The sequence below is a fragment of the Salvia splendens genome, chromosome 3, assembly GCF_004379255.2.
Source record: "Salvia splendens isolate huo1 chromosome 3, SspV2, whole genome shotgun sequence".
Classification (NCBI taxonomy): Eukaryota; Viridiplantae; Streptophyta; class Magnoliopsida; order Lamiales; family Lamiaceae; genus Salvia; species Salvia splendens.
Window position 1 is genome coordinate 20,241,719 of NC_056034.1, and position 23,238 is coordinate 20,264,956.

Below are 23,238 nucleotides of genomic sequence, written 5' to 3' on the forward strand. Positions count from 1 at the left end.
TAAATTTGTGTCTCTCATCCAAAAAAAATAGATCTAAAAACTCTAATTTGGTATGGTTCGGTGGTTCGGTCTTTAAGAGTGGATTTGTGAATAATGAGACTATATATATATATATATATTTATATTACCACACCTATACAGACAAATAAGCTGAGATTGCTGGTATATCTTTTATCAAGGGCTTGGCTATAAGTATAACTGTGAGTTCCATTGGCTTTCTAGTTTCCACCCCTTATTTTCTTTCTTTGCCATTTCACTCTTACTTATGGAATGATTTCAATAATGAAGATATACTCAATTTTTTTGGTTGTTTTAGTTTTAGTTGGCTACCCTTTTCTGCAACTTAGAAGCTTTTCTTTCCCAGCAAAACAAAGGATAAAAAATTACTAGCACACTCTATCCTATTACTATATATAGGTAGCCATCAACCTACACAGTAAGCTTGTTGGTTTTGTACACAAATTTAATGGCTTTGATGAAGTTTTAATTTAATGGCTGCCCTTTTCTGCAAGTTTGAAGCATTTCTTCCACATAAAAACAGAGGATAAGTAATTGCTAGCACACCCTATCATTAACATACACAATTGGCACACTAATTTCTCTTCTCTCTTTACCTTATTTCATTTTCTTGTTCATCTACTTTGTTTATTTGGTGAATGCATCTAACTCTATTTCCAGCACTGTTTTGTTGTGATTTGTGATCTTGAGATATTCTGAAAAATACTACTATATGTTATCTATATGCGCACCTTTATAAATATAGTAATATACTAGTTCTTGTTTTGTAGCAAACGAGATGTGGCATCCCGTGATTCATGTGATCTGTGATTGTGGTCCATTTGTTTCACAATGTGCTACACCTACATTCTTCTAAGTTAATTCAATTCGTATTATTCCCTGCCCCTTTGCTTTGATTATGATGCTTCACTCCCTTCAATGTCAAACTCAACCAACTTTACTCAACATGTATTTTTCATATTCCATGCTATTATTTGTTTATTTATCCTCCATTGTTGTTTTCTCATATCACATGTACCTAGTGATATTTAGAGTGGTAACCAATGCACACACACAGAAGATTCCATCAGTATCTTACTAAAAAAGGTTTCTGCTTTTAAAAAACACTACTACTACTACTACTATTACTCCATAATTCACTTTTTCAATATTTTTTTCATGATAAAAGTGTGTGCCACTGCCAGCCAATGCAGGCAAAAATGGGGAAATTTGCAATGGGGCTTCTAGTGATGTGTTGGTTGGGAGGCATAGCGGATGCAGAGTACAAACTATACAAAGATCCTACAAAGCCGATGAATCGAAGAATCAAGGATTTGATAGGGAGGATGAGCTTAGAGGAAAAGATAGGGCAGATGATGCAAATTGAACTAGCTGTGGCATCACCCCAAGTTTTGAAGGACTACTATATAGGTCTCTCTACAATTTGATTAGGCCCAACGCATTATTATTAGTATCTTCTATTTATGCATATACCTTATACTTATCATGTTTCTATTTCCAGGGAGTGTGTTGAGTGGTGGAGGGAGTGGTCCAGGCCCAATGGCGTCCCCTGAGAAATGGGTGGATATGGTGAATGACATCCAGAAGGGCTCGTTGTCAACCCGCCTTGGCATTCCGATGATTTATGGGATTGATGCAGTTCATGGCCACAACACTGTTTATAATGCTACTATTTTCCCCCACAACATTGGGCTTGGTGCTACTAGGCAAGCATTTTACATACTTGTATGTGTATTTGGAACATTTTCTAGTGACCATATCACCAAAGTTGTAGTATTTGAGTTTGACTACATATGAACCGAGATCCTGAATTAATAAAGAAAATTGGAGCTGCCACTGCACTTGAACTTAGAGCCATCGGGATTCCCTACACTTTCGCACACTTGCATCGCGGTAACAAGCACAATTTATCACACTTCTAAGGGAATTGCTTAATATGTATGCATCTGCGCATGCTGTACAGGTCTGCAGGGATCTGAGATGGGGCAGATGCTACGAGAGCTACAGCGAAGATCCAAAGGTTGTGAAAGAAATGACTGAGATCATAGTAGGACTTCAAGGAGAGATACCTCCTGATTCTCGCAAGGGTGTTCCTTATGTCAATGGGCTGTAAGTTATTACTACTACTTAGTTTTACAAGCATTATCAGAAAATGTTTCGGTTTGGTTTGGTTATGTTACATATATACAGAGATAAGGTTGCAGCATGCGCCAAACACTACGTTGGCGATGGTGGGACAACCAGAGGCATCAACATGAACAATACTGTGACGAGCATGCACAAATTGCTTAGCATCAACATGTCTCCCTATCATGATTCCATAATCAAGGGCGTCGCAACTATCATGGTGTCCTACTCGAGCATCAATGGAGAGAAGATGCACGCCAACACAAATCTCATCACTGGTTTTCTCAAGAAAACGTTACGCTTCAGAGTAAATTAAGTCCATGTTGTGCTTCAGTTTTAGAAACAACAAACTGAATTTTCTTGACATTCCCATTTAATGCAATGCAGGGATTTGTGATCTCGGATTATAAGGGCATAGACCTGATAACTGATCCGCCCGATGCTAACTATACATATTCGATACTAGCAGGAATCGGGGCTGGCATTGACATGGTTCGTTACAGCATTGACATTCCCATTTTCTTGCTCGTTCTTTAAATCGGGGCTGGCATTGACATGGTGTAAAATTCCAGGTGATGATCCCGCTTAACTATACCGAATTCAAGAACGGACTAACTTGGTTAGTCAGAAGCAAGTCCATTCCGATGAGGCGGATTGATGATGCAGTCAAGAGAATTCTCAGAGTGAAGTTCACAATGGGGCTTTTCGAAAACCCGGTAGCTGATTACAGCATGGCTCACTATATAGGCTGTGAGGTGAGTTATCACTTATCAAACCCCTCATTTTAAAAACTATGCAGTTAGCAAGTGCAAGAGGAATGAGGTTTTGGCAACAAGAACACAGGAAACCGGCAAGAGAAGCAGTGAGGAAATCTCTAGTCCTATTAAAGAACGAGCCCCTGATACCGCTTCCTAAGAAGGCGCCAAAGGTGCTGGTAGCAGGGTCCCACGCCCACAACATCGGGTACCAGTGCAGCGGTTGGACTATCGAGTGGCAGGAGAAGGGCGGCAACATCACTTCAGGCACCACCATCCTGAGTGCGATAGAAAACACAGTTGATCCTGACACGGAGGTTGTGTACGTGGAAAGGCCAGAAGCTGCGTACGTTAAACGTAGCAAGTTCTCGTACGGGGTTGTGGTGGTGGGAGAGATGCCTTATGCAGAGGGGAGTGGTGACAGCTTAAACTTGACGCTGCCGGAGTCAGGGTATAGTGCCATCGAGAGCGTGTGTGGGGCTGTGAAATGTGTGGTGGTGCTGGTGGCGGGGAGGCCGGTGGTGATGGAGGCATATATGGCGCAGATTGATGCGCTAGTGGCGGCGTGGCTGCCGGGGAGGTGTTGCTGATGTTTTGTATGGAGTGCATGGTTTTAGTGGGAAGCTTCCACGGACTTGGTTCAAGAGTGTTGATCAACTTCCTCTCAATGTGGGTGACCCCTTATGATCTGCTCTTTCCCTTCGGTTTCGGCTTACTACCAAGCCCAACGCTGCATGCTGCCGCGCATTGAATCTTAGCCATTAGATTAAGAGATCTAGTGGTTAAAATAACGCCACATGGATTAGATTTTAAATTAAAAAAAATATTAAATAAACTTAAAGGGTATTAATGTCAATTATTTCTCATCAAAATCATCTCAAAACTTTAAATTAATGTAACTCTCGCGATTTAAATTATTTATTCGCAAAAAATATATCAAATTGAAGATAATTTTTAAAGATTCACAACGAGATCTCAATTGTATATGCTTCGACGATGTTTGAGTGATGAAATTTTATATATTATATTTCAATTTTCGTACATATTGATAAGAATATTTTATCAATAAATGCAAAAAAAATCTCAATATAGTATATGCAAAATCTCAATATAGTGTAGGTAAAATATCAATAAAAATGTGTTGATATTTTCTTGTCTTTTTGTTGATATTCTCATGTCATATTGTTAATATTTGTAATACACTATGTTGATATAAAAAACACTCACGAAAATTATCATATGATAACATAATGACGATATTACCATTTTGTTGATATTTTGTCTACTATTTATTGAAATTTGTGAATTTTAATCTCATCCACTCATTTCAAAATCCAAGGGTGTAGATTTAGTCTTAGTTTTGGATTATGGTGTTATAAGCATTAGAAGAGGACTCAAGTGATGCTTCTTGATAAGGCCTATTTCATGCATCGGTTTAGGGGTAAAATGTATGCTAATTGATCAGTTTATCGCGCAAAGCGAGTCTTAATTGTGTAGGAATGCCGCTTGACCAAGGGCAACAAGGCCGGGCAGATCAAGTTGGTACAAAAGGCGAAAAAGGCCAAAAATCGGGTGGAAATATCAAGGGGGTGATCAAGCAGTTAGGCGGGGACCACGACGTTCTAGAAGAGAAGCACGTGTAGCTGATGCGTTGGATAGGATCATCAATCAGTTATCAAGAACGAGGGAGAATCCTCACTCGATTGCTGAGGGACCACCGCATTCTAGAAGAAGGGGCACGTGTCAATTGATGAGGTGCGCGATCCTAGCGTGAGCGAATATTCTCTGCCGAAATCGTTATCTAGTTGGAGGTCGTTGCGGCGAGCTTATAAATAGAGGAAGTGCCACCATTTAGAAGAGAGCTCGAAAATAATATTCCTTTTTATCTTCTTTTCTAGTTTAGTTTCCAGTTCCGAAGATAGCTTAGTTAGAGAAATGGTCAGTTAGAGAAAGAGCCACCGAAGGGAGTGCGACAGAATACTCAATATCTGTTCGGCGCCGTCTCAAGTTTCCGACCGAGAGCTTCTCGGCTTTACTCGCTTTCTTATTTTCTGAAGTTGTTAGCTCAGTTTAATTCCGTGTTGTTCCGTAGTTAAAGAATCGATCTTTTTTGTATTCCGCATGTTCACAGTACATGTTTTGGAGTTCTGAATATAAAATCGGAGTTGTTTTATTTTCGTCATCTTGTTTACTGTTCCAGTTTAGTTTCGCTTTTAAGTCTCTGATCCAGTGTTTCATTATGTTGAATGTCAAGGTGTTTTCGCAGTTTCGTAGCACGATTAGGTAGTTAAGTTTTTTATTCCAACTTGTCGTTTACCTGACCCATATTTGTTTCCAGCATGATGAGTGTCTTGATCAAGTAGATAGTTTATTTTCTGCCCAGCGTAATCCAGTAGCTTAAAAATTCCCAACTTAAAGCGTGGCAGCAGCCGACCTCTGTTCACTACTCACACACTCGATACACCGGTTTCTCTGTGGGATCGACCCCGTACTTACCGTTTTACTGTTAAAGTAGTGCGAGTTTGGGAGTTATAAATATATTTGCGGTGGGGACGAGAGAGAACGTCTTATCAAGTGGCAACGACATATGCTAACTGATCCACTCAGTTCAGTTATCTTCCAATTAGCTTGATCCACTCGCGTCTTAAATCGCGTACCCGACCACTTCTCTATACTTGTGTGTTTGGATGTTGTAATTTATAATGGCCCCAATAAAATCTACTCATTTTTATGTGAATAGGCAATAGAATTAAACTAAGAAAAAAAAAACAAAGAAATGGCGCCGCCCCTTTCTTGCAAATCTCACTTCTCTGCCATCAACGCCTCCTATTAACAAGTCAAAAGTAAAAGAAAGTTAATTATGCATGCTTAATATTATATACATTAATTTAGTCGAGGCGTTGGATTTGCAATTTGAATTTTGGCAATTGGTGTTTGGACTTAGTTATCGGGCATGGGACTTGGCTTAGTTCATGTTCAACTAAATCTTTTTAGACCATAAAATTAACCAAATTAAATATAGCTCAGGCAACGAAATAATCCAACTTTGCATTAGACTTATAGCCCAATAATACCCAAGTGGACATGACTCAATTCATGCATTGGGCTCATGCGTGCACACAAAGTCGTCCAATACGTCCCTAGAAAGACCAACGGCGCAGTGCATGTCCACATGCATCTTGATTTGCACACGTCTTACAACCTTGATGTGAAAATTTGCAACTCCCGACCATTACATGCCGGTCATAATGGCATATTAGAATCTGTATTGGCTCCAATAAGCTTCACATGCAGTAAACTTGACCTATAAAAATGATAGTCATCTCGTGCATTCTATACACCTTGCGTATCTCAATGGCCAAAGCATATGAAAAGTTCTCTGCATCCTTAATTGTGAAGCTCCGCCTTCACCTCTTCTAGTTCACCGGAGGTGCAGCCATATTAGAGACATAATTGTTTATCTTTTGAGATGACTCACTTGAACATGGAGCACTATTGTGTTGTACCTTGTCTCGTGGAAATATGACTTCTCGACTCAATTATCCATTATGATTTATCCTTCAATTTTGCAGTCATCTTCAATGTATTTTCCTTTTTGTTTTGAATTATATCTCTGTATGCAAATAAAAAACATCAGATATCACCCGAACTCGGAGAAAATATTCACTAGTCTAGATATCACCCGAACTCAGAGAAAATATGCCCCATCAATATTTGTTTGACACGTGGAACTCTAAATTGACTCACATTTTGCATATGGAAACTTTCCAAATTAGATGTAAACTACTACTACTATTGACATGTTCCATCTTGTCATGGTTGAGGCTTTTTCTAATACTAATATTTTGAAATTTAATAAATTATAAAATGATATTCAAACTTACAAAATTTTATAATTAAGTCCTTAAATCAAATTAGATGATTTTTAATGTTTTACAAATTTAATATACAATATTTCATTAAAATCTTAATTATGTCTTGATATTAGTATCACATTTGTCCATTATTTTTTTCTCCTCACTTTTTCTTGTCTTAATATTTAATATTTATTATTATTTTTAATGAAAATTAATAATTCATTAAAATTTAATTGAATTATATCCCAATTCAATCTTTCAAATAAAAAACCATAAATGAGTTTGACCCCTCTCCATACAATTAATATCCGGTGAAATTGAGATACGATTTAATTAAATTTTAATAAATTATTAATTCAAACTATATAAATAATAATGAATATGATAAGAAAAGTTGAAGAGGAAAAAAAGGAAAAATTTGATATTAATATCGATTGAGAGATATGATTATGATTTTAATAAAATATTGCATATTAAATTCATAAAATATTAAAAACCATCTAATTTGATTTATTGACATAATTATAAAATTGTTGTAAGATTAGATACTATTTTTAAATTTATTAGAAAAAGACTTAAACACAGCGTGATAGAATATGTTAATATTAGAATATTAAATATTAGTTTAAATCTCAAGTATTTGGGAAGTTTCCACGCATAAAAGATGAGTCAATTTTGAGTTCTACATGTTAAAGAAGTATTGGCGGGCACACCACCTCATATTGCCACCATAGCATGTCTAGATTAGGAAATATTTTCTCGCGAACTCGACCACACCTCGTTTGGCACTTCAAATGCGGTGCAATCCACAAATTTGAATGGCCTTGCAAGGGAGTCGTAATCACGTGTAACATTATTTTCGTCCAGCTTCCACAAAAACGTTAATTTAATGATTAACTTGTAAACCGCATTTACTTTTTGCTAAGGTTGGCAACAAATCAACCGTTATTGTAAATTATTTCTTGTCACCGCCACCCCCGACTTTTCAATCTCCACTATTCTAGTAATTGAAACCTGTGGTGGTTGATTCATAGTAATATTTCATTAAAACAGTGTTTTTTTAATTAATAAAATAATGTAACTTATACATACACTAGTAAATTCTTGGTCCTTAATTATGGAGTATTTAGACTCTCTCTTAGACTCCGAGTTGACTGTCAGAAATGCTAATAAATCATAAACCTCCATTTTTGAGGATTTATGTCCAGTCAGCAGCCTGTATACTATATCCCAATTATAGATTATGAATTAATCGAATCATATTTTCCTTGAGAGTATTCATTAAAATGATAGGTTCTGGCTATTGGTAAACAACTCCGGAATTTCACACACTAAGAGCATTAGTAATGGCGGATGTCCCGACGGACGTCGGACCGGTGTGCCGGGCGTCCGCACGGGACGTCAGCCATTGAGTCGGGAGAGACGGATGCGGACGTCCCCGGCGGACGTGAGGTATCCGCCGACGTCCGTTGTGACACCTGACATTGCGACGGACGTCCCAGCGGACGTCCCGATTTTCGATTAAAAAAAACTCTATATATACGGCTCGTTGAACTTCATTTCATTCGCACCACTTGTATTAACGAGTTTCTCTTCTCTCTCTCTACGTTTCTATTGGTATATCCAAAATGGCTAGTGGTAGTGGTAGTGGTGCGGGTGGCAGTGGTTCGGGTGGTAGTGGTGGGGATGCTGCTGAGATAAGGCGGCGAATTAATGAACAAGTGCGGGCTTATACGTCCGCCGAGGTAAATCGTTTGATACAAGAACACTTGCAGCAGCAGCTGCAGCCGGTGGTACCTCGCCCCATCCATCGTTGAGCTGTAGTACCCCGGGACCATCTCGCTGCACACCGTCGGTTGTACGAGGACTACTTTGCTCCGGAGCCGCGGTTTGGAGATAACTTATTCCAGCGACGTTTTAGGATGCATCGTCTGCTATTTATGAGTATCATAAGCGCTTTAGAGCGTCGATTCGAGTATTTCAGGTTGAGGGAGGATGCGTGTGGTAAACCCGGTCACACGTCCATACAGAAGTGCACTGCCTTAATCAGGCAGCTGGCATACGGAGGAGAGGCCGACATGTTCGACGAGTACCTCCACATCGGCGAGACGACTGCCGCGATTGTCTGAAGTATTTTTGGGAGGGCGTTATTGAGATATTCAGGGATAGGTGTCTTCGGAAGCCTACCCCCGAAGACTGCCAGACTTTGATGGATATGCACGGGAATCAGCACGGGTTTCCGGGAATGTTGGGCAACATAGATTGTATGCATTGGGAATGGAAGAACTGCCCCGCCGCCTGGAAAGGGGTGTACACTACCGGCTTCAAAGGCAAGAATCCCATAGATTGTATGATCCTCGAAGCCGTAGCTGACTACCGGCTATGGATTTGGCATGTGTATTTTGAAGTAGTCGGGTCGAACAACGACATCAACGTCCTCCAGTCGTCGCCCATTTTCAACGAGCAGTGCATGGGCGTTGGTGCGACTGTCAGTTTTGTCACCAACGGCAACCAGCACGATATGAGCTACTATTTGGCAGATGGGATATACCTTATGTGGCCCATCTTTGTGAAGACGATCAGATGCCCAGTAGAAGAAAAGAAGATCTACTTTGCGCAACGTCAGGAGGCATCGCGCAAGGATGTGGAGCGGGCATTTGGTGTGCTACAGGCTTGATGGGCGGCAGTGAAGGGTCCAACACGACTGTGGTATATCGACAGCATCGCTGATGTCATGTACGCATGTATTATCATGCACAACATGATTGTCGAAAATGAAGGTCCAACACTGACTGATTGGACCAATAATGATGTTGATGTTGTCGGTCCAAGCCACGGCGTGACCACTGCCATTGTACGTATGTGGATACCCCATGGAGATGTCGATCGGGTCCGTGCATTTGCCGACATACGCCAACAAGAAGCTCATATTCGATTCGACTCCAGAACGATATAATTCAAGAGCTATCGACGCGGAAGGGTGCACGTTGATATTTATAATGTAATTTGTTTAATTTTTTTTGTTGAATTGTATTTTTTTTATTTAATGAAATTATTATTGCACTTTCTCCGTCCGTATTCGTGTCGAAATTTTAATTCCTTAAATTATTTAATTTGGTAAATTTGGTGAATTTTTATTGTTTTTGTCTGGCGGGATGTCCTTGAGGATATCCGCTATTGTGCAGTGGGATGTCCTTATGACATGACAGTGCAGTGAGATGTCCTTATGACGTGGCAGAAGGTGTTTTTGGTGTCTGCCGGGATGTCCGCCGGGATATCCGTCCCCATTGCTGATGCTCTAAGGTATCTTAGCATAGATTTGGGGGCCTTCTTTATGTTGGTTTCTGGTGATTACAAGAGATAACAAAACCGGGCGTAATACAACCCAAAAGAAAGAAAAGGAGAAACTGAACTAAATGAAATTACAACGTAAGAATTCGAAACAAAGAACCGTGAACTAAGTTTAGCCGAGTTGAGGAGGCCTCTTCCCGCAAGACGAGATACGCCCCGGTAGTGCTCTTCGGTTTGGCGTGTCGTCCCCAAAGGTAAAACGGCTACGTCTCTATTGATGCAGCACCGCAATCACTAGAGCTCCGGCGAACTGGATGGAGGAGAGAGCAGAGCTTCGACAGAAAGACAATGCAGAGAGAGGGAGAGAGCTTATGCAGAGAATGCTTGTATGTGTTGTGTCCTAATGCAGTGGTATGGCTAGCCTATTTATAGGCCAAGCCACCATGCAGGGTCAACCAGCCATTGAAGGCTCATCATGGCCAATTCGTAACCGACGTCGGTTACAGGCGTGTGGCAGGAGTGTGTCATCCGTGTGTGGAGCGTGTGGATTTCTCACGTGGCACCCGTGACTGTGCCTCGCTTGACGACGTGTCAAGCCACTTGGATTGCTGACTCGGCGGTGGTCCAAAAAGAATAGTTTGGGCCAAGCCCCAAGCCCAAAGACCACCCAAAGACCAATTGCCAAGATCCAAGTCCAAGTCCAAGATCAAGATCGAGATCGAGATCGAGATCGGGATCGGGATCGGGATCGGGCTCGGGCTCGGGCCCGGGCACGAGGCCTGCGCCCACGCCCACGCCCACGCCCACGCCCACGAGCACGAGCACGAGCACGGGCTCGGGCTCGGGCTCGGGCGGGGCGGGCGGCGGCGGCGGCGCGCGCGTGGGCTTTTTCACCCATCTTGATCCACTATAATTATTAAGTAACATAAAGTCACTTAATTTAAACACATTAAAGATGTATTAATCTTCCAATGTGGGATAATTAACACTAGTTAATTATTCCCTAAGCATATGCTCCAAGCTTTAATTAAAAGCTAATTATGCCCAACTTTAATCCACTATTTCTCACTCACCGGAAATCGGATTTGAGAAAGTGAATATACTACATTTATCTACGTAAAATGTAGATCGACGCTATATCATTTAATTTCACAAAATTAAATGTATCGTCACATTTATTCTTTGGTCAAAACCATTGACCGGGCATATTTAATCCATGATTTTTATAATCCCCCACATGAGTGGAAATAGCCAAATGCATATGCATGCAGACATAAGCTCAACCCTCGAGAGGTATATAAGCATAAGGATAGGTAGTTGTTGACTTTGAACCCTCCATAGTCGACACCATCGGATACACAGTAGCGCGATGCTTTGAACTAATCCCCCACGGCGTGCACCGAGACAATGGTGTTAACGCTTAAACACCTCAACCTCATCCGTTCTCACGTTTTGTGTCCATTGCGGTCTTGGACACCACTTTGGATTCATAAGTACGTTTTATGAAGCGACCACACTTCGCACTTACATAGGTGATTCTTAGTCAAGTACCTTGCCATACTTGGTCTCTTTGAGAACTCCATCTCTTTGAGATCCTTAAGAATCATTAAAAGTCATAGACTTAGCCTTTACCACAAGGCAAGTTCTCCAACACTCTATTGCTCTTAGGGAATAGATATAGTTGAGTGTTTCTCTTGAACTCTCATAGCTTAGTTGTCCCTTTGAACCAAGTTCTTGGGATCTCCAGTCATCATGGTTGGGTTACCACTATGATAATTCTTTAGTTTGTGGATTTCAAACCCATTCCCTCTAGCAACTTATTCATTTGATCACGGTTTAACCCTTTGGTTAGCGGATCCGCTAGATTATCTATTGACTTCACATAGTCAATTGTAATCACCCCTGTTGTGATCAAATGTCTCACGGTGTTATGTCGTCGACGTATATGTCGAGACTTACCGTTATAGAAGCCATTGTTTGCCCTTCCAATAGCTGCTTGGCTATCGCAGTGGATCAGCACTGGTGGCACTGGCTTAGACCAACATGGAATGTCTTCAAGGAAGTTCTTAAGCCACTCGGCTTCCTCACCAGCCTTATCCAAAGCAATGAACTCCGATTCCATTGTTGATCGGGCTATACAGGTCTGTTTTGTGGATTTCCACGATACAGCACCACCCCCAATAGTAAAGACGTATCCACTTGTCGAAAGTGAGTCTCTATTATCAGATATCCAATTGGCATCACAGTACCCTTCAAGTACCGGGGGGTATCTCGAGAAGAGTAGCCCATGATTTTGAGTATGTTTTAGATATCTCAAAACCCTCACAAGAGCTCTCCAATGCTCTTTGCTTGGATTGCTCGTGTAACGACTTAACTTGTTCACGGCACAAGCAATGTCAGGTCGAGTGCAATTAGTCAAGTACATAATGCACCCGATGACCCGTGCATACTCTTCTTGAGCAACGGGCTCGCCTTTGTTTTTGCTCAAGTGAACGTCGAGTTCAATTGGAGTTTTAACCGGCGCGCCATAATAGGCTTTGAATTTATTCAATATCTTCTCAACATAATGTGATTGTGTTAAGATGATTCCATCATTCGTTCTTAGAATCTTCATTCCAAGAATTACATCGGCTAGACCCATGTCTTTCATGTCAAAGTTTCTCTTTAACATGGCCTTTGTATCGTTAATTACTTGAGTGTTGCTACCCAAGATTAACATATCATCAACGTAGAGACACACTATAACATGACCGTTATTAGTGCTCTTGATGTAGACACATTTGTCGCACTCGTTGATTTTAAACCCATTTGATAACATCACATTATCAAACTTCAAGTGCCATTGCAATGGCGCTTGTTTCAATCCATAGAGGGATTTAACCAGTTTGCAGACCTTTTTCTCTTGTCCAGGTACTACAAAACCTTCAGGTTGTTCCATATAGATTTCATCTTTGAGTTCACCATTCAGAAACGCGGTCTTTACATCCATTTGGTGAATCTCAAGATTGTGCAATGCAGCAATCGCGAGAAGCACGCGGATGGAAGTAATCCTCGTTACAGGTGAGTATGTATCGAAAAAGTCATGTCCTTCCTTTTGTTTAAAACCCTTTACTACTAGTCGGGCTTTATACTTATCAACTGTTCCATCGGCCTTAAATTTCCTTTTAAGGACCCATTTGCAACCTAGAGGTTTTGCACCTTCAGGTAGATCAACCAACACCCACGTGTGGTTTAGCAAAATTGAATCAATTTCGCTTTGAACAGCTTCTTTCCAATGCAACCCGTCTGGGCCATCGAAAGCTACTTTTATAGATGTCGGTTCTTCATCTAGCATAAAAGCAATGTAGTCAGGATCAAATGTTTTTGGCGTTCTGACCCTATTACCACGTCTTAGTACTGTATCATTCGGATCGGGCCTTGAACGCTTGCGCGATTTAGGTTCCTCATCCGCTGATTTAGAACTAGTGGCTTCTTCTTCCACTTGTTTAGAACTAGTGGCTTCTTCAATTCTTGTCTCAGAATTGGTTGAGACTTTTTCCTTGTCTTTGCAAGGAAATGTATTTTTGAGAAATACAGCATTCCTCGACTCAATTGTTGTTCCTACTGTGATAGTCGATATTTCAGACTTGTGAACAACAAATCGATATGCACTACTGTTAAGTGCATATCCAATGAAGATGCAATCAACCGTCTTAGGTCCGATTGTAACTTCTTTGGGCGGAGGAACCATCACCTTTGCCAAACACCCCCACACTTTGAGGTATTTGTAGGATGGCTTCCTTCCCTTCCACAACTCATAAGGAGTGACATCTTTTCCTTTGAGAGGGATCTTATTCAAGATATAGTTGGCTGTCAAAACAGCTTCCCCCCACATGTTATGTGGTAATCCTGAAGTTAGTAGCAGTGCATTCATCATCTCTTTTAGAGTTCGATTTTTGCGTTCTGCAACACCATTAGATTGTGGTGAATATGGAGCAGTTGTGTGATGAATTATACCACTTGCGTTGCATAACTCCTCAAACGGGGCTACATATTCGCCTCCTCTATCGCTTCGAATCGATTTGATTTTACAACCAAGTTGATTCTCAACTTCGTTCTTATAATTTTTGAAAGCTTCTATTGCTTCATCTTTGCTTCTTAAAAGATAAATGTAGCAATACCTTGTGCAATCATCTATGAAAGTGATAAAGTACTTTTTACCACCTCTAGTTTGCACCATCTTTAAATCACATACATCCGTGTGAATTAATTCAAGGGGTTTTGTGCTTCGTTCAACCGAGTGAAACGGCAACTTAGTCATTTTTGCTTCAAGACAAATTTCACATTTATCTTGGATATCCAATTCATTAGCCTTTAGTAAATCCAAATTTACTAATCTTTTAATGGCTTTTGAATTTACATGTCCCAATCTACAATGCCACAAATTTGAAGACTCGGTCAAATAAGAGGAAGTAGATGCTTTATTATTATTCGCCAATGGCTTTGCAACACTGCGAGTTGCTACACTAAGCTTGAAAAGCCCATCGGTTACATAACCTTTTCCGAGGGATTTTCCAAACTTATACAAGACAAACCTATCGGACTCAAATACAAGTTTAAACCCCTTATTAACTAGTATTGATCCTGACACTAGGTTCTTGCGGATGTCCGGGACATGCAGCACATCCTTCAAAGTGATTGTGACGCCAGACGTCATCATGAGAATCACGTTGCCAACGCCGAGGATTTCAGACGATGCTTGATTCCCCATGTTGATTTTCCTTCCTTCAACAGCCGTGTAGGAGGCAAACTTGCTCCTGTCGGAGCAAACATGAGCAGTAGCGCCGGTGTCGATGTACCAGCCTCCCTTGTTATCAACAAGGTTAACCTCTTCAGTGACCACTGCAATGAGGTCGTTCTCATCCCAGTCCTTGAACTCCTTCTCAACGACGTGGGCTGCCGGCTTCTTCTTCTTGCTGCGACAGTCTTTGGCAAAGTGGCCCGGTTTGCCACATTTGTAGCAGTCGCCTTCAAACTTCTTTGAAGACTGCTTTCCCTTCCCCTTGTCATTTGGACGGTTTGGGCGAGGGCGTTTGTTGGAGGGTCCGCCCCGCTCCAACAGATTGGCCTTGGCTTCATTTGGGGTGAATCCCTTAGCCTTTTGATCACTTTTGCGCACGTCGGCCTCGATGCGCAACTTCACGATCAAGTCTTCAAGGGTCATCTGCTTTCGCTTGTGCTTGAGATAACTCTTGAAGTCCTTCCAACTTGGAGGGAGCTTGTCAATGATCGTGCACCTTAGGAATTTGTCGGGCAAGGTCATCCCTTCAGCCACTAATGAGTGGATGATCATTTGGAGCTCTTGGACTTGCTCCATGACGGGTCGAGAGTCGACCATTTTGTAGTCCATAAATTTGGAAGCTACAACTTGCTCCGTCCCTGCAGGATTATCTATGCTATACTTCTTTTCTAGGTTTTCCCACATTTGTTTAGATGTGGTTACATTGGAGTATACATTGTACAAACTATCATCTAAAGCACTTAGAATGAAATTTTTACAAAGGTAATCTCCTTTCCTCCAAGCTTCATAATCTGCCATGACTTCGAGCCTAGTCTCTTGGTCGCTTGGTGCGGGCGGCTCGTTCTCCATGAGGAAGTTGGCGACGCCCAATGTTGTCAAGTAGAACAACATCTTCTGGTACCACCGCTTGAAGTCAGATCCTCCAAACTTTGGTGGCTTCTCGGCGGGTGGCATCATTCTTGGTGCCATAGGTGCCGCACTTGGTCCATTGAAGGAACCAATTCCGTTGCCCCCGAAGGAGCCAACAACTTGGTTGGGCATAGAGCCCCCCATGTTCGTGTTGGGCATAGTGCCCCCCACATTCGTGTTGATCCCGGAAGATCCAACACCAGTATTGAGCCCGAAGGCACCAACACTCGATCCATTAAAGGATCCGAAGGAACCACTATAAGTGGAACCAACCGAACCACCAAAGGTGGAACCAGTGGACGCCCCGAAGGGGTTGTCCCAAACCCAAGGGACGGTGGATGAGGCAGCTGGGAAGCCGGGGGTTGGCATCATCGAGGGAATCGATGAAATGTTGACCGGTCCAGTGGTCGCCATGGTGGAGGGAATGGCGGAGGTGGTGGTGGCAGCAGCAGTGTTGGATTCCGTCGACATCTCCAGCAAAGGATTAAGTTTCGAAAGTTTTTAGTTCAGTTTAAAAGGTCCAAATCCCTTCAAAGGCAAGTTATCTCGTCTTGCGATTGTTGGTTTCTGGTGATTACAAGAGATAACAAAACCGGGCGTAATACAACCCAAAAGAAAGAAAAGGAGAAACTGAACTAAATGAAATTACAACGTAAGAATTCGAAACAAAGAACCGTGAACTAAGTTTAGCCGAGTCGAGGAGGCCTCTTCCCGCAAGACGAGATACGCCCCGGTAGTGCTCTTCGGTTTGGCGTGTCGTCCCCAAAGGTAAAACGGCTACGTCTCTATTGATGCAGCACCGCAATCACTAGAGCTCCGGCGAACTGGATGGAGGAGAGAGCAGAGCTTCGACAGAAAGACAATGCAGAGAGAGGGAGAGAGCTTATGCAGAGAATGCTTGTATGTGTTGTGTCCTAATGCAGTGGTATGGCTAGCCTATTTATAGGCCAAGCCACCATGCAGGGTCAACCAGCCATTGAAGGCTCATCATGGCCAATTCGTAACCGACGTCGGTTACAGGCGTGTGGCAGGAGTGTGCCATCCGTGTGTGGAGCGTGTGGATTTCGGGCTCGGGCTCGGGCTCGGGCTCGGGCCCGAGGCCCGCGGCCCGCGCCCACGCCCACGGGCTCGGGCGGGGCGGGCGGCGGCGGCGCGCGCGTGGGCTTTTTCACCCATCTTGATCCACTATAATTATTAAGTAACATAAAGTCACTTAATTTAAACACATTAAAGATGTATTAATCTTCCAATGTGGGATAATTAACACTAGTTAATTATTCCCTAAGCACATGCTCCAAGCTTTAATTAAAAGCTAATTATGCCCAACTTTAATCCACTATTTCTCACTCATCGGAAATCGGATTTGAGAAAGTGAATATACTACATTTATCTACGTAAAATGTAGATCGACGCTATATCATTTAATTTCACAAAATTAAATGTCTCGTCACATTTATTCTTTGGTCAAAACCATTGACCGGGCATATTTAATCCATGATTTTTACACTTTAAGCAGTGTATATCAGTATACCACTTACATACTTTCCTATAAATTCCACTCACCATTCAAATCATAAACCAAAAGCGACTTTCCTTGAAAATTGACTTTCCTAGATTTTGAAATTCGAATGTTGAATTATATTTGTTGCACTATTAATTTAACAAAATTATAGGAGTATGAATTAAAAAGTGACGAGTGAAACAACTAGCATACCATAGTACCGCACTAGCTACCTCAATGTTGACTTGGGCTATCTTGTCACAAGCAGAAAGTCAATCTTTATTACTACTACAAAAATAAAAAAGGCTTCTTCATGTACAACCAACTCATCCAACCGCCAATATAATCCACCAACCCCCCTCTCAAAATTTCAATTCCATTTCCCCTTCTACATGTATTGTTTTAATTTCTCATTTTTAACATAAAAAAAGCTGAAGATCCCTTAATCCATCTCTCCCATTACAGTCAAGAGCATCTGGTTTGAACTAATAACTTGTGTGGTTGGCAGCTGAAACCTTATTTAAGACAGAGAAAACAAGAAAATCGAGGGATTTTACATTGGATCTAGCGCTGGTATTGAAGTTCGGTCGAGAGCATGTTACACTCACCAAAAATGTGATCTTGAGGCTTGGCTTTGAGCTGCATAAAATGGGGATCTGTTTGAGCAATCAGATAAAGGCTGAGAGCCCTTTTCATACCACCACAGGTACATGCTCAAATGCTTTCTTTTTTCTTATGTAAAATCCTTTTTTTTTTAGTATGTGTTTGTGCTTTTGCAAATTGATACTATTATCTTGAATCTGTTGAAGAGAGTTTCTCAAATTATAGTATGATATAAAATGGTTGTTGATAGGTGCAACCTCGTCTAAAATGATAAGCGGAGATGGGACCGAGTTAAGCAGTTCGAGTAGCAAGAGATCCTCTGCTTCCATACCTCCAACTCCTCGGAGTGAAGGTGAGATATTGCAGTCCTCCAACATGAAAAGCTTTGCGTTCAGCGATCTCAAGGCTGCCACTCGAAACTTTCGCCCCGACAGCATGTTAGGGGAAGGAGGTTTTGGTTCTGTATTCAAAGGTTGGATGGATGAGCATTCTCTCGCAGCATCAAGGCCTGGCTGTAGCATGGCTGTTGCTGTCAAGAGGCTTAACCAAGAGGGCTGGCAGGGTCACAAGGAATGGTTGGTATGTATTTCAACATATTTCAACTCCCCTCCAATTCTTTGCCTTTAATTTTCTGCACAAATTCTTGTGCTTCGTTTTGTATGCAGATATATTTTCATTGACGTCCTTCATTTGAATTGATAGGCGGAAATCAACTATCTTGGGCAGCTGCGTCATCCAAATCTCATGAAATTAATTGGCTACTGCTTAGAGGATGACCACAGACTTTTGGTGTATGAGTTCATGCCAAAAGGAAGCATGGAGAATCATCTATTCAGGAGTGAGTTCATATTTGACATCATCTTTCTAATATAAATTCTTATTTATGCAACTTTAATGATGGATGATTTTATTATGAATTAGGAGGATCTTACTTCCAGCCGCTGTCGTGGCGCATAAGAGTGAAAATTGCTCTGGGTGCAGCGAGGGGCCTTGCCTTCCTTCACAATGCTGAAACACAAGTGATATACCGGGACTTCAAGACTTCTAATATCTTGCTTGATTCGGTCATCATTTTTCGACTATTTTTGTTTCCATTTGCCTCTCTTTCGCTTGTATTCTCATTTTCTGGGGGCTTTTTATGCTAGCAGAACTACAATGCCAAACTCTCTGATTTCGGACTGGCTAGAGATGGGCCAACTGGTGACAAGAGTCATGTCTCCACTCGGATAATGGGTACTTATGGATATGCTGCACCGGAGTATCTATCCACAGGTATGGATCATATACTATCTCATTCAAAATTACCTTGCTTTGATGTCTTTGTTTCTTTCCATACTTAATTCCTTTGCATTTATAGGCCACTTAACCACCAAGAGCGATGTATACAGCTTTGGAGTGGTGCTCCTGGAGATTCTAACTGGTAGGAAAGCTATAGACAAGAATCGGCCGATGGGGGAGCATAGTCTGGTGGAGTGGGCGAAACCTTACCTGACAAACAAGCGCAGAATATCCCGTGTGATGGATAGCCGCATTGAAGGGCAATACACAGTTGATCTAGCCTTAAAGGCAGCCACCCTTGCTCTCCAATGCATATATATGGATCCCAGAACTAGGCCTACTATGGATGAGGTAATAATAGCTTTGGAACAGCTCCTCGACTCAAAGGAGGAAAAAGATCATGGCCTGAATAGGCGACGCCAATCAAATTCAAATGCCGGACCTAAGTCCTGCAAGACCAGTGCTGGAGCGCCTGCTTATCCAAGACCTGCTCTTTATGCATAGATGCTTGTAAATAATCTGTTTTTTTGGTGTGTTCCTGTAATGCATGTGTTGAACTTCTGTAGTGAACTTAGATTTTTGAGCTTCTTCTGGTTGATGATATACATGCTGTAATATTAAAATATCTTCTACATATATGTATCTTGTAATTTTCATTTTATCAAAAGATTTTGATGTGCTGTTGCTTAGATATCTAAAAATCTCCAATTCTGTGGCAATGCCTAAGGTTTTAGTTGACAACATCAATTACTCTTTACTCTACCAAGTAGTAACTGAGATGCATTTAAACATGCAAATTCTTGGTCAAACCATAATCTATTATTGTATTTAAAATTCTTCAATAAATACTAAAAATGCATAAAAGTCCATGTAGAATGATGGTGAGCCAACCAAGTCTTCATTTGAATCTGTGAATTAGTGGCAAGAGATTTGAATATTCAAATGTCATCCATTGCCTAATGGGATTTGAAGTTTTGACGGTGTTGTGGGAGTGGAAGTAGGAAAGACAGCATAAATATTGCTTGCATCTTTATTAGGAACCTTTTAATATTTATCGATAGAGAAGAAAAGAGGGTCAGCCATAATTTGACAATAGATAGAAAAAGGTGTCAAACAAGAAGAACAATGCATGTTCTAGAAATGAGTTAGTTAATAATGCGAGGTGAGACATCACAATCAGTTGGAAAATGAGGCGTCGAATTAGTCTTCGCTTATCCAGTGGTTAGGTTGTAGTTGTACAAAATATATAACCTCCACTAGTGATAACAATCTGCGCAGGATTCCTAGTGTTATACTTTATTTATTATTAAAACTATCTCATTCATTAAACAAGAACAACAAGCACAAGTTTCCACCCCTATTATAGGAATACTTAATTCAAAATATAAATATAGTGGTTATTTATATGTATTAAGATCTAGTTTTGTATAAAGCAAAATCCCGTGTCATACACATTTAGTGGATGGTTTACTACTATATATGCCTTCAGTAGTATGTGTTGGACTTACATGTATATTAAGTTTCCTTGCCTCTATTCAAAAATACACAACCATGAAGGATCCGACTGCAATTTTCAGTAGCTACAGTGCTACTGCCGAAAAAAATGACAATTTAGATAAGATAGAAGTATGATTGGAGGTCATTCTACTAGAAAGATGAGTTATGTAGTATGGTTGGGGTTGTCATCCTACTTCTACTTAGAGTTTAACATTGTAGTAGTATTTTTTAGTATATTCCATTCAAACTATTCCAAATTACTTCAAACAGAACGAACGCAATTCTCGAAATCAAGATACCTATAGTATGCGTGTGTTATTGATTATATAGTCCCTGTATTTACTTTTATAATATAGTTAGATTATAATGAGACAAGCCGTCTTAGCTCAGCTGGTAGAGCGCGTGGCTTTTAACCACGTGGTCGTGGGTTCGATTCCCACAGACGGCGATATTTTTGGACATAATCTCCTCCTCTTTTAATTATTTCCGAAGGAGTGGGAAGAAAAGAAAAAGGATATTTCTGTATATCCAAGAACGCATTAATTCACGAATGTACACTCATCTCAATTAGGGCTAGGAAAAATTACAGAAATACAGACCTTATCGTACCGAAAAAATACCAAAAATACCGAATGTTCGGTATACCGTGACTTTCGGTACGGTATGATATCTAACCGAAAGATTTCGGTGACTTTCGGTAAGGTAACGGTATGAATTTTCATATACTGCGGTATACCGTGACATACCGATATTCGGTATATACAGTAAATTAAGGTATATACAGTAAATTAAGGTATATACCGTAAAATATAAATATAATTATATATAATATATGTTTTATATATTTTATATATTTTAAAATTATTAAAATATGTTGTGAAATATAGTTAATTATGAATAAAATATATTTAACATATTTTTAAAATTATAAAATATACATAATATTTTAAAAACTCAAATATTCTATTTTCATTGATGTTGAAAGTAAGGTATATCGAACTTCGGTATGGTATCGGTATGAAAATTTGCTATACCGAAAATAAGGTATACCGAAGTACGTATACCGAAAATTTTGGTAAGGTAAAGGTATGATTTTTTCATATACCGAATTTACGATAAGGTATACGGTATGGTGGTTTTGGTAAGGTATACCGTATCTACCCACACCTAATCTCAATCAAGGAAGGTCCCCCAGTGCAGCTTAATGTTTGGCCAAAATGCCTCTGGTAATATTCATAATATTATAAACCCTTCAATCTAATTGTAAACTTCTTCAAATTTAGGCTTTCATTTCAATTGGGTGTTGACTAATTACTGCCATGTTTTAATTTTTCTTTGTTATACCATGTATATCAGTAATTAAACAGACCACCCACCCAATTAGTCATATTTTTTAATATTTAATTAATTTATCTCTTTTTCACAATCTCAATATTCATAAAATCCAATCATACATTTATAGTTTATTAATGACCACTCAATCACACTATTATCTCTTTTTAATATCATTCTATTATAATTATTACTTATATATAAATATTTTATTATAGCAAAATTATAAAGAGTAAACTATAAAAATTGCATCCGGGCAATATAAGATGCATATTTGAGCTACTTCGTGAAAATAAATTGCATTTGAGGTACCTGGACAAACTTTAAATTCATTTATATTTTTCACATTTTCTATCTCATTTTGCCCTTTGCCGTCTTAAGGGCTCAGTTAACATTTTCTTTATATCACCTTCCAGCTTTGTTATTTGTTATGCTCTCTTCTCTCCTCACTCTTCCAATTTATTTATGATGATTTCTTTTCTCCTAACTAATTCTTTTCTATTTTATTTTACTTAACTCACTTAGAATTACAAGTTATACTTAACATATAATTAGTTTAAAACGCCGAATGGAAAAGAATACTCACGTATGAGACTGGAAAAAATTAATTTCAATTTATGTAATTGTTTATATTCAAATTCAATTATTTGTATATGTTTTTTTTATCAAAATTCAAGATCGTTATTTTAATATTTTTTTTATCAAAATTCAAGATCGTTATATGAGTACATTGTTGTTAATTAAATATTTTTAAAATTTTATTTGAAAGACTTACTTTTTTCTTTTTTTCATTTGCTTTTACTCATTAAGCTAATTATATAATATGATTTTTTATTCAAATTTTTATTTTAAATTAAACTAAAGTATGTTTTAAATTTAAATTTATTTTTCGTTCCATATAATTTTTTTCATTATTTTAAAATATTAGTTATTTGTGAAGTAATCATAAATAAATTGGAAAAGTGTGGAAATATGAGAGATATAACTTATAAATAAATTAGAAAAGAGAGAACAAACTTTAGAAGTACTAAAATACCCTTCAATGCAAAAAAAATAAAGAAAGGGAAAAAATGTCCAAATAAAAAAATTACTTCATATGAGTTAAAATAATGTTCCACACTACCTACTAAACAATTTCAACTATTTTTTCTCTTTCTATTTTACTTTAACAATTACGTATTAAAACTCGTATCAATCCCAAATTATCTATTTTTATAGAATGGAGGGAGCAAGTAGTAGCATCACCAACCTAAACCATTTGGCTGCCATTTTGATTGTAAAAACTTGTGA

General features: G+C 39.7%; 1 protein-coding gene, 1 non-coding gene and 1 pseudogene across 2 annotated transcripts; all 3 read left to right on the plus strand.

The window, feature by feature from the left end:
- The first annotated feature begins 249 nt into the window (after positions 1-249).
- On the plus strand, positions 250-3,738 carry LOC121793359 (annotated as a pseudogene).
- Positions 3,739-17,569: 13,831 nt separating this feature from the next.
- LOC121795407 (receptor-like cytoplasmic kinase 176) lies at positions 17,570-19,820 on the plus strand. The gene is made up of 6 exons (XM_042193934.1): positions 17,570-17,944; positions 18,092-18,420; positions 18,544-18,679; positions 18,763-18,905; positions 18,990-19,113; positions 19,199-19,820. Exons 1-6 carry the CDS (start codon positions 17,887-17,889, stop codon positions 19,621-19,623), a joined length of 1,215 nt encoding a protein of 404 aa, XP_042049868.1. The 5' UTR covers positions 17,570-17,886; the 3' UTR covers positions 19,624-19,820.
- Positions 19,821-20,991: 1,171 nt separating this feature from the next.
- On the plus strand, positions 20,992-21,064 carry TRNAK-UUU. The gene has a single exon. It is a non-coding gene; the product is annotated as a tRNA-Lys (tRNA).
- Positions 21,065-23,238: the final 2,174 nt, after the last annotated feature.

Bases quoted from the DNA above. Each gene is read 5' to 3' on its own strand.
- LOC121795407 (XM_042193934.1), top strand. From the start codon at position 17,887: ATGGGGATCTGTTTGAGCAATCAGATAAAGGCTGAGAGCCCTTTTCAT. The intron at 17,945-18,091 runs GTACATGCTCAA...GGTTGTTGATAG, and splicing joins CCCTTTTCATACCACCACAG to GTGCAACCTCGTCTAAAATG. The intron at 19,114-19,198 runs GTATGGATCATA...TTGCATTTATAG, and splicing joins ACCGGAGTATCTATCCACAG to GCCACTTAACCACCAAGAGC.